At 40.5% G+C, this 12,023-nt stretch overlaps 1 protein-coding gene across 3 annotated transcripts in view; it reads left to right on the top strand.

Moving 5' to 3' along the window:
- Positions 1 to 12,023, top strand: part of dpr14 (defective proboscis extension response 14) — a 130,050-nt gene that overhangs the window by 37,612 nt on the left and 80,415 nt on the right. For all 3 annotated transcript variants that reach the window (XM_066746680.1, XM_066746679.1, XM_066746681.1), the window contains exons 2-4: positions 4,855 to 4,998; positions 8,260 to 8,333; positions 9,283 to 9,429. In XM_066746680.1, coding sequence (XP_066602777.1) covers positions 4,920 to 4,998; positions 8,260 to 8,333; positions 9,283 to 9,429 — 300 coding nt within the window. In that variant the 5' untranslated portion in view covers positions 4,855 to 4,919. The remainder of the gene's footprint in view (positions 1 to 4,854; positions 4,999 to 8,259; positions 8,334 to 9,282; positions 9,430 to 12,023) is intronic.

Raw genomic sequence — 12,023 nt, 5'->3', positions numbered from 1 at the left:
GATGGCGTTAAATAGGCCTTCACGAGTGGAAGAACGTACTAGCTAGTACTAGGGAGAGATAGAAAATCGGCAGCGATTGGAACGCAGAGTTAACACGAACGGCGGCACGATGTGACATGTATTTTATGGTTGTGTAGAACACGCTTCGGCTACCTTGTAACGTACTTGTTCGCAATGCTTGTTACCGATAACTAATGTTGTGCACGCCCATGCAATAGCTCGATCGATTCACGGGAAAGCTAGGGCGAAACTGATTTGCAGTACCCTAGCAAATGAAGAGTGCATAATTGCAACCCGTATCCTCCTAGTACGTCCAAGAATTTAGCTGTCTGCGGGTTAATCAAAGGAAGCCCATATGCATACAATGAACGACCACCTCAATCTAACCTTAACCAAATCTAATGTGAAAGGCTTCGTGCTTCTTTGACTATATACCTCGTTTCAACTAGTGAATTCATTCCAGCTCTTAAATTATTTGATATTTTACAAATAAATTGATCGACCGCAAAATGCTTAATAATTGCTCCATTATTCACCATCTCGCCGTTGAAAAATTGTTTTTACGCTTCCAAAGTCAATATTGGGTTGGAGGCCTCTGCAAGTATAACTACTTCCGTTTTAGGATTAATAATAGCTACCCACTATGTATAGGCTTGATACGTGCAGGGTGAAAAGAGCCTTGTGGTTTAGCGTGAATTTTTTGCTACGAGAGGCATGTGTTGTAGTTGTAGGGAGCGAGGGGGGTGGGGGGGGGGGTGCGTGAAACCATGGAGAACTCTTTATGTTTCCCTATGCGGGCAGTATAGGATTTTCCGATTAGATTGCACGTTGCACTATCTGATCTGTATTCGCTATTCGTATGCGATTGTCAATAGCTGTGCTGTGGTTGTTGCTATGGCCACCAATGCCGGTATCTCATACAAGGACTTAAATTAATTTCTGCAGGTTGCACGTAAATAAACGTTGCACGGCCGTCCGTTGGCAAAGTTGCTCATCGAATCTATGCTTTCATTTCGGCTTGGTCCATTTAACTTATAGCCCGGGCTCTCCAAATCGTCAATGATTTGTCGCGATGATTAAAATACTTGATACGCGACGAACTATGTCGCAAGTCAGGCGTAATTATTTACGGAGCACATATTACGCGAGTAATCAAATCCAGATGGTCTCATGAACATCCAAAGTGTAAGGGTATTTGCGCTACTCTGTTAACTTTCCTATTACGCGTAAAGCCTGTAAGAGATTACTATTAAGATAGTAATGATCTCGTTTAAACGTATACTGCGAAAAGGCGGACTAGTTTTATAATCACCAATCCTCGCTCTACCAATCCATAATTATCTGCTGCAAATCTATTTTTTGTTCTACCTCGTTTCGTTAAATTGGGAATAAATTAAATTACAAGTCGTAACGTTTCATCAATACTGCAGATGAATTAACTTTGGTTCAGATATTCGAAAAAACTAAACCCTCCGAACGAGGTGAATTCTCCGAGCCCCTAGTTTTTCTCATATATGCCGTGATATATGCATTTTGACACGATTCCAATTCAACTATTTTATGGCGGCTACTTTACTTTTACGCCACATCGTAGATGTCACGAGAATCAATGATAAATATGTCCTAGCGTCAACTACACCTTATGTTCGACAAAAAGAAATCATCAATCAGCATGAAAATCGCTGAAAAACTTTTTAGCCGTGGACGCTTTGGGCTATTGCAAATCCAACAGTGTGTTCTTCCCTATAGGTATTAATCTTATTCGTTCATTTGTTTCCTTTTAATTTTAACACAGATGCTTTATTGAGGATATTTCGTAGTACAAAGTTTACACAGCAGTTTTACGTGGCTCGTGTAATGATGGCTTTGTGGCGCCAAGAGAAATACAAATAGTAGTTTGAATTATATAGTCTGAACTACTCAAAATATAGTGTGAGGAAGGATATTATTATCCAAGACTGGCATATAGAATGGTATTATTTGATTATAGCATTGACGGGTTAATTTTCAATTGTATTTTTAGTTTAATAAATTTTATTATTTATTATCAATATTATTTTTTTTTTAAACAGCGTCTGTTGGTACATTTAAATATAAATTAAACAGAATATGTGGTAATACTGAGTATTTTAACAACATAATACGAAGCCTCCTAGCTGTATGCTGTCTTTAGAAATATATCCTGTATATTATTTCCAATTACAAAAATTTAGTAAAATATAAACCAGCTATTGATTATATTAGTCAAAAAAATCAAGATAAATAGTGAAATTCCTTGTAATATTACTAGTATTAATAGTTCTTTTATAGCGTATTAGTAATTATTTAAATTAGAACATAAATGCCTTCAATTATTTGAATTTCTTTTAAGTTTTATATAACTTGCAGCATTTACTACATTGTGGGAACTTGATTCGCCAATCTTTCAGCTCACTTCACTCGGTACTTTCGCTGCCAAATTTCTACTACACAGTAGCACGAAGAGGACGATTCAATTTTCTACAGAGAACTTAGAGTAATAAAGTTATTATCTTTCTCCAATAATATAAAATATTATTAAATTATAGCACCTTAATTATTTTCCAGAGTTAAAACTATCAGTTTTTAAAAATTTAATTAATTCTTATTACTCATATATAGTCTCAATAGCTAATTCATATTGTAGTCGAAACTACAAAATAATAGTTGAAGGACAAATGATTTACATTGCGATACTCCTAAACATTATTGTTTCTCTCAATTTGATATTGGAAAAATTTATCGATTATAACTGTATGAAATGGAACGTTTGAAAAGATAAATATATCGGAAAAATGTTTCGTTGGAAAAGTAAATGTAAGTATAATATAATATTTGGTAAAAAATGTTAGAGAGGTGGTAGTTTTTGGAGAAAAGGGTGATTTATGGGTTTTGACGCGATTCCAAGGTAGCTGTTTTATCGCGGCTACTTAAGTTTCATGCGGCGTGGTCGATATCTTGGGTATATCGGCGTTAACCCAGTTGATCGTTTGCCTCGCAGATCGGTAGGGCAATATCTTACCGGCTGTTTCAGGTTTTCTGTTCGTGCGTGGCTTCGCGTCGACTTGGCTTTGGCTACTGGCCGATCGATTTTGGCAATGGAGCCCCCTCACTCTGTCTCGCTCTCTCTCTCTCTCTCTCTCTCTCTCTCTTTTGCTCGCAATCTCGACTCTTCGGCCAATGTTTGCTCGATAAACCTCGACAAGCTCGACGAGCTCGACGAACCGACCGTTATTAGCCACGAGCTCTCGAGCTGGAAGTTATTAATCGCATCGGTAGCGCGATTTTCTCTCTGTCTCTGCTTCACCTCTCTCTCTCTCTCCCTCCCTCCCTCTCCATTCTCACTCCCATTTCGTACAGACGTGAACGATTCCACGCTTGAGAAATAATATCGCATTAGTTCCTATCTTTGCTTCTCTAACTGAATCAGTGCTGCATGAATCTTCAAGATACACTAAAATTCAATCTACGATTTTTCTCCATTTCTCTCTCGCTCTCCCTCTTCCCCTTAAAGCTTGTTTATCGCTATAACCGGCAATGATCAATGTAATCGTGCTAAATATATTTCGCTGGTCGATTTTGCATTTATGTTCCAACAATTGCAATGATTAAATCATCTCCCAGTAACGTCAATGGAATTTTACGATTTATAGAACGATTTGGTATAAATTTGCTGGAATATTGGGGAATCATGTAAAAAAGTTGACAGCTTACCATATATTATTTATTATTTTTTTTCTTGCGTAGGAAACACAGGCTGTTACAGGATTGGCACCTGTGCGAGACAGTGAAACAATTTGAAACTTCGAGGATGAACGACAGGTGCTCGGCTACTGTTGAACGAAAAATTGCTTGTCCTTCCTTACTTTGGCGTGACAGAGACTGCCGCCAGCAGGCGTCCGATATTTCCTTATCTCTCTATATATCTATTACTAAATAGTTCCATTTTAATATGAGAAGAAAAAGAAACTAGGTATATATATATATATATATATATATATAGGTTGATCTAGTCCCCTTCAATTTCAATCAAGTTTAATCTTGTGGTAACAATCCTCCATTCGATTTCAATTCATTGCTTTCTCTACATCTTGACTTTTAAAACGGGTACTATGTATAAATTAGCATATTTATGCCTTTTTTCATACCAGTTAAGCATCGAACTTTCAAAGTTTTCTGACCAAAATTATACCGTTCCCTCGACGACTTTTTAGAAATCTAAATAACATTCTAGAGCAATTAGTTATTAAGTACGTACTTTAAATCATATGATTTGCGCCTTTGATCACTCTTAATTCAACGTTCAACTGTAATTCAACAATCCATGCGATCGAGGCTCGCGTAGGGAAAAGCGAGTTTAATCCGATTATGCATATGAGGAATTGTTCGAAGGAGGCTTGGCAAAAGCTTAAAACTATTCTCTAACCTTATGTACTTACGTTTGTTTAATTGAAACTGTGTAGCGAAATTTGAAGATATAGACTCGAGGCAAAAAGGAAGATATTGTCAAAGTGCCTTTTTGGGGATAGGTTTTTTTATCCGAGTTCACATTACTTTTCGGAGGAAAGCTTCTTTTGGCTGTCTGGTGGCTCTTTTCATAAACATGAGTTTGCTGTGGGAAGCTGCGGCGTTAGCTACTTTGTAATGCTACGGTAATTTTTCATGCTTTAGGGATTCGTGGCTTTGAATAGTTGAATGTTGGAAGCTTGAAAGACGGAAGGAAAAAAGAAAGATAACTATATTTTAAAGGGCACATTGCAATTTTAATGATACGAGGCAAACGCTACTTGGATGAGAATTTCGTTATTTTAAATGAGATTTTCGCACTTGTTGCAGATCGAAGATAGGACCGAGACATTCAGCGAGCTTTGTGAAGAGAAATGAGTTGAGGATCGAGTAAGATGTTCAGCCGTTTTGCGGCCTTGCTGGCCTCAGTTCTGTTCCAGCAGCTACATTACCTCTGCACCGCCAATACCTTTGGTATGTATAAATTTCTTCTATATATTTTTACGCTGAAACAATAGCTGTGTATGTCAGTGCATAATATTTATGTATTTTAAGCCGAAGTATAAATTTGTTTTTAATTGTCTGCCTGGCAGCATTTGGATCAAAAGCTAACAAAAATTCGGGTGTTTTCGGCTAAAAAATAATAAGTAATTAAACAACTATGCTGAAGTATTTAGGGTAGGGTATATATAGGTATAGCGATTTGGTTAAAAAGCACTCACCTTAAAAAGCCAAGAATGTGTTTTCGATGGAGCTCGATCGGTAAGGAAGTACACTGGTTGGGCGAAGCAGCTTAATCTTGTAGCTGTTGTACATAGATATATGGGAATGAATGGATACCGTTAAGACTGTAAAAAAGGCAAAGGAGGAAGGGGCCAAAGGAAGTGGAAAAAGACAGGAAAGGGATGGCCCCGATTATACTTGCTGAATAACGAGCTACGGGCTAAAACTATTGGCGCCCCTAGTACCTACACAATGTCCTATAATTTTCCAATTAAGGCACTGGATCCCCATAAATCGACCGCTTTCCAATCCCCTGTCCATAAATTAAACGTCGCGCTCTCGACGACAGATCACTTTTCAACCTGGCGTACTTTAAAATTCGGCGTGGCCGTTATGTCACCGAAGCTCCAATAGTTACAGCACTGTCATCGGTAATCGATATACGCTCTGACCATTAGAGCTTGCGTTGTCGCGGTCCTCTATTGGAATTGCCCCGTTCTTTGACTTTTTACTAATACACCTCTGATTAACGAATAATTGAACTGCTCTCTGCTTTTTATTATCAATATATATAGACTAGCTGTTTTGGATTTTTGTACAAACAGATGTATACTAGCGTGCTTTCAAACAAATATATATATATATATATAGCATTAATGCACAAATTCGATTTATTCTGTGATATTTTTAAAGGGTGTATTAGTAATACAAATATAATTTTCTATAAATAGATAAAACGAAGTGCACTAAACGAAAACATATTACTTCCTTGACGCTAGTCGTTCATCGCAGTAAACTCAGAAATATGAACGGTACGCTTATCCTTTTTCTATTCGAGGGGCAATCTCAACTAAGAAAAGGTAGGGAGTGGAGAGATGCGCGTATTTCGAGATTGTATCTGCAATAACCAGGTTTATCCTTGTAGGAAAAGATTATGTATTTGGTCTTTCCAGCAGATACTAGAAGTCCATTCGGCAGCGTGCTCCGTTTTCACGAGTACAACGCGAAAGAATTCCGCCGGCAAGATTGGTCCTGCCAGAAAGGACGGAGGATCCTGTCGTTTCTTCTAATAAATTTCTCCGCTACTACCACCTATTCCTCAGCTTTGTATATAGAAGCAGGGCGTGGCAACCGAAACTCGATGTTAAGAATAAAGCGTATAATCGTTAGAAAAATAAGGATTTCGATTTTCCAAACGACGCACGTAGATATTTTACTGAAATTAATTATCAATGCACTTTAAAAAAACCTTTTGAAAACTGGTTAACGAGAATAGCTCGCGGTGCACTTAATGAATGATCTTTAGAATTTTGTTGAAATTTTTTGCGCGAAACGGCTGAGCGGGAAACGATTGGAAACCTCAGTGAGGAAGGAAAAAAAAGTCGAAACGTATACGCGCGAAGGAAGAATAGAGGGCAGCAGCTGCACCCGTATTCGAGAACTATTCGAGCTGCATAAAGTTTATCGGAATTGAGGCTAGCTTAGAAAATAATTTGGCTGTGCGTTTTCACCGGAAGCTGAATTTCTCGGATTCTGGAGCGTGGCGTGGTCGCGGAAATGAGAAAGGACTTTCCAGACGACTGGTACGCAGGAGGCAGGGGGGAGGCATGCTATATATCGAGAGTGAGAGAGAGAGAGAGAGAGAGAGAGAGAGGAGCGATGTCGTTTGAGTCGTCGAATTTGATCGAAAGATATTGCCCTCCCTTATGGTCTCCTTCTTTTTCTCCATTTTCTCTATGTGTGTTTACCTGTCCTTTCCCCACTCGCTTTCCATCAACCTCTCCACTTGTCGTTCGCTCCCCCCCCCCCCCCCCTCCTCCACCCTCTGCAGCTCGATCTCGCTCGATTCTGTCTTTTACTCGAGTCAAGATTGCTTAGTTTTTCGATTTCGGCTGAAACGGTGGCGTGAAGGTGACTTTATTACGTCTCTTCCTCGTTTAGCCCGGCCATATATGCCATATACCGGGGCTTTTATGCCAACGCACAATGGCGTATCGCATTTACCGCGCTCGCCCGAATAGCCCAAAAATATCACGCACATATCGGACACGGCAACTGCTAGCAATGATTTCTGCCTGAAAATCAAAGAGCTGCAATTCACAAATCACAAAGAAAAAGCGAAATGGCAGTACTTTTTCACTCGTGCGCCTATATATTCATTATTCCATTTTTAAGCATTATCCTTTATATTGGCACACGAGAAACAGGGGCTGCCTCTCCCTCTCTCTCTCTCTCTCTCTCTTTCTCGTAGCTTTCTCTCCGAAAGCTACGAGACTGTTTTTACGAGGAAATATATACCAGCTGAATCTTTTCTCTAGACGCTTTCTGGCCGGAGAGAGATTTTTTGTCTAGTCGAAGCGAGCGTGCTGCGAGGATGTAACTCAGGGGATTGGATGGTAAGAATGAGAATGGTGCAATAGTCACGTTGTAAGTTGAGCGTCTACAGACGCTACGCGAGAATCGTATCGTGCGTTTTGCTTTGGTCGAAAGCCAGCATCCTTCGCGAGTTTAGATATGAGCACTTAGGTGGGCGATGTCGGTATAACTGGCCGGAGTTGTGTATATTTAGGAGTATCGTCTTGGAAATTCGCGTACGGTAGCGTGTGCTAGGGACTGATAAGGGCATTCAATGCGTCGGGGAACGACCAAAGGGGTTTACCTTTCCATGCCGCTTGTTGAGAATATCCGTTGATGTTGCACTATCCTGTAGCTAACTTTCCAACTACTTCTCTATTAATTCAATCTTCGGTTCGTGCTACTGAAGCTTCGGGCACTAACTACCTGCAGACTTCCCTAATTCCCCGTGCATGTGCATCGCAAACAAGCCTCCTTTGTCATACCTTTTTCTTTCTCGTGTGCTTCTCTCGCTACTTATATCCTCTTTATTATGACACAATTAAGGTTATCTCTTAATTAATAAGACTGCACGCAATGCTTAACGTTAATGAACGGGTCAAAATTGAATTTAAATCTTGTTAAGAGTGTTCTTATGGTATCGTAAATATGTTGCAGGTGCAAAGCCATATCCTGGATTAGAAAATCTACCAAGATCCTTTTGGCATGAGCTCAGTTCACCTTTTACCGAGGTAAGTCACGTAAGGACATATGACCCAAATTGCAAAAATGTCTGTAATGAAATTTGCAGAGTCGTATGAAATAAAATCGTTAAGTTATGAGGAAAAAGAACGACTCTTCCAAAGTATACAGAAAGCTTCTACTAACGTTTGATGCTATGCAGGCTATGGTCTATTATCGTATTCTTTCACATTTCATGCTAAACGAGTAAGCATAAGCAATTTGTAAGTCATTGAAAAAACAGTACATTGTTGTGTATAAAGAAAAATAATAAGAATATCAGATATCGGTTTTCCGTCGTAATTCATCGCCTTGCTCTTTTTTCACCAAGTTATGCCACTTCAAAACTGTTATTAAGGGAAACAATCGAAAGTTGAAAAGAGGGGGTAAAAAAAAACGTAGACGATTGAATTATTTCACTCGTCAAACGCGATAATTACGTTGCGTTCCGCGCACAATAATGTAAACAACACGAAGCACGATTGAATTAGAGCTTTACAAAGCTGGCCGAGTTGGCGTTCTTCTTATAGTATATATATATATAGTTAATTTGAAACGAACGAGAAATTTCCAAGACACTTTAACAGTATAACCACGCCATCTTCATTTATTCAGTAACGAGTAAAAATATTTCTGAAAAGAGAGAGGAAAGAAAGTATAAAGTTTACAATTATACTCACACTGGAGCTAAATGTTTACTTGCAATGAAAATGGAAGAGAGCAATTTAAAATATCTCGTTGTTCAATTGCATCTACCAATGCCAAGTTGTCAAGGTAGAAACACCTATTTTCTCTGTATTATGTATATACGTTAACCTTTTGCGACGGTATGTAAAGGTTTATCGAGAATTTTGATGAAAAGGCATGTGATATCAGTCGACTGAGGGGACAGGTGCTTGTCCCAATCTTTGATGCGCACCGATGTGTGTCTTATCTCGGCTTATCTGGTGCACTCCATAGGTTTACGAGGCAGAGAGCGTCTCAACCGAAACGGGAGCCACGCCGGAGCCACAGCCGTACTTCGAGGACCCAGAAACCAACGTCACGGTTCAGCTCGGAGCTGAAGTATACCTGCACTGCAGGGTGCAGAATCTGCAAAAGCGAACGGTAAGTGTAAATCCGTAAGCAAGAGAATCCACCTGGTGCATTAAAGCATCCCGAGAGGCGGAAATGCCATAGGTCATTGACCCGATTTCACCGAGCAATTTCCAATCATCGCGCTCCGGTGATATCGCGGCCCATTGTTCGCAAGCACTCGAGCAACGATAACTTTAATACCGGAGGTAGTCCGTGATTCCATGGCACTGACGAGTCATAAAGCCCGGTTAGCTTGCCAAAAAGAAACCATTACGTAATGGCTGTTAACGACCCGGCGAACGTGACTCGCATAGCTACCGGACGGATCTTCCGCAGCAAAATATCACGGAATCCCACACGAATTGGATGACCAGCATTAAAGTGTTCGGGGTTGCAGAAGTTTAAAGAAGGCAGCCTGGCGTGAAAGAGCGCAGGAGTTAATCTTGCCAGTCAACAGTTGTCTCTCTTTTTCTTAAGGCGTGCCTCGCAAGAAGAGGGTATACAGGTCTGACTATAAGCGACCGCATCCACTTTCCCTTGCCGACTCCTTTTCCCCTTTAAGTGCTTCGACCTGTCTCGTTCCCTCTGTGTTTTCCTCACGCTTCTTCTTTTTCAACTTTCCGCCTTCGCAAATGCATTCAACTTATCCACTCAACCCTCTCCTCTCCCTTGGTACTTGCATCATTCTCTCCGCACACTTTCCTCCTCTCTTCCCCTTCCTCTAGCTCCTACCCCCCCCCCCCATATCCCCTCCTCACTCACCCCCCATCTCGTTACCGTTTGCTTCAACTCCACTTTCGCGGCTATCGCACATACACGAGTCCTCTCGACAGTCCTCCCAAAGGAAATTCCGCGAATAACGGCGAAATATTTTCCTCTTAATTCAGGGACTTGGTCGCTTTATCACTCCGTCCTTCCTCGAGTAGCGTCGACGTAGCTGCACGCGCGTCACCGGATCACCGTCGAGTTCGCGTCTTTTCCTTTAAAAGAACGCTCCTGACGAAGCGTTCGTCGCTGCTAAAGAAATAGCCCGATTACTCAAAACCGCTTGACCCAAATTGCCAGGACATCGCTTGAAATTCACGCTGCGGTAAACGCGGCAGTGAAAAGACCAGGCTACATCCGAGCAAACACTCGCGCACGGCTGCACTGTTTACGCTTTCCTTGCAAATTAATGCTTCGTGTTTCGATCGATGATTTAATTAACCGATTCAACGAGCAATAATTGAGTATGACGTATTTATAATATAATGTCCTATATAGCGCTGTACGTATTGGTCTCCCGGAGGGGCAAAGCTCGAAATTTGTAATTCGCTCTGGCATCAGCCTGACTAAAGCTGCACTACGGCTGACTTTGTTAAACTTCTACCTCACTTGAGTAACCTGTGCCAAAGTTATTTCCAACTATCAACGCGTCGGTAATTATTGTACGTACTTATCTCAGTACTGTAATCACGTACTACAACCATTACTTTTTTGTGCCTTTAATTAGCAGTATTATAGGTGATAGGAAAAAGTCCTTCCTCGTAAAATGTTGGAGAAAGTATCGTACGCGTTGTTTGTTAGTTAGTTTTAGGAGTAATTTGTAGAACGGTAATGTACAGTTTGTTTTTTTTAGTGGAAACTACTGACATTTGGTATATGAGGGTCACGACAAGTAGTAAAACAGTTTGTTGAGCCAGCCAAGTATGCGGGATAACGTTGTCGCTATACGTCAAATTTTTCGTAAAAGAAGTTTGATGGTAATATAATTATGAGCTTGTTGTATATAAATGAAAGGGGTTTTTTTCTATACTATTCTTTGTTCCACCCCGTACTTTACAGCTGGCTTGTTTAGGAATTTATTTTTAACGAATAAATCTGCCTGTCACGTCGCGGCGAAACTTCGTTACGAATAACAATAGAGCTAGCAGTGGGAGCGACGATCAATAATGTTAATAAGTCGATAACTGCTGCTGATGGCGAGTGCAATGAATCGGATGGTGATGCTTTTTTTGTTCATTTTACAGTCCGTCTAGAAGCGGTTGCGTTGCACGATCGCGCAATCAATTTGCATTAGAGCCGCTTCACCGGTAAACTCCAATGTAGTTGTTACACATTTGATTTTCCTCATTGTTTTACCCTGTGTAAATATTACGTAGCGTTATATCAGCCACGATATATTTTATTTATCCCATTTTTCTCTTCCCTGCACTTTTGTGTAGCAGCGTCCCGGTTACTTCCATCGCTCCTTTTCTTTTTCTTATCTTTCCACACTTGCCTCGGTGTACCGAAGTTCCACTCTCCGAAAAAGCCCATTTCGCAGAAGCCTCATCCTCTCTTCTAAGCCGGGCGAAGGTGTTTTGAGACAAGAACTATCCGAGGCTCGAGCGTCCTTGAAAGAAGAGATATGGATGCGGGAAGAAGGAGAATTGAATTAAAAAATAGTAGAAAAAAATGTGGCAAGAAAACAAATAGTGTAGATGTGTGCAGTGTTTAGGATGGATAGAACCGGGGCGGGTTGAGAGGGATGAGTCGATGTGAAGGGGGGGGGGGGAGTAGGAAAAACCTTCGGTAAGAAAGTAAATTCACTGAGAATTTTCCATGAGACCCGAACGCACTGCTTTTAACCCCAATTTTTGTTC

The sequence above is a fragment of the Prorops nasuta genome, unplaced genomic scaffold (assembly GCF_024137725.1).
Source record: "Prorops nasuta isolate Cenicafe-Biocafe unplaced genomic scaffold, Cenicafe_Pnas_1.2 PNAS00003, whole genome shotgun sequence".
NCBI lineage: Eukaryota > Metazoa > Arthropoda > Insecta > Hymenoptera > Bethylidae > Prorops > Prorops nasuta.
This window is presented reverse-complemented; position numbering and strand designations above follow the sequence as displayed.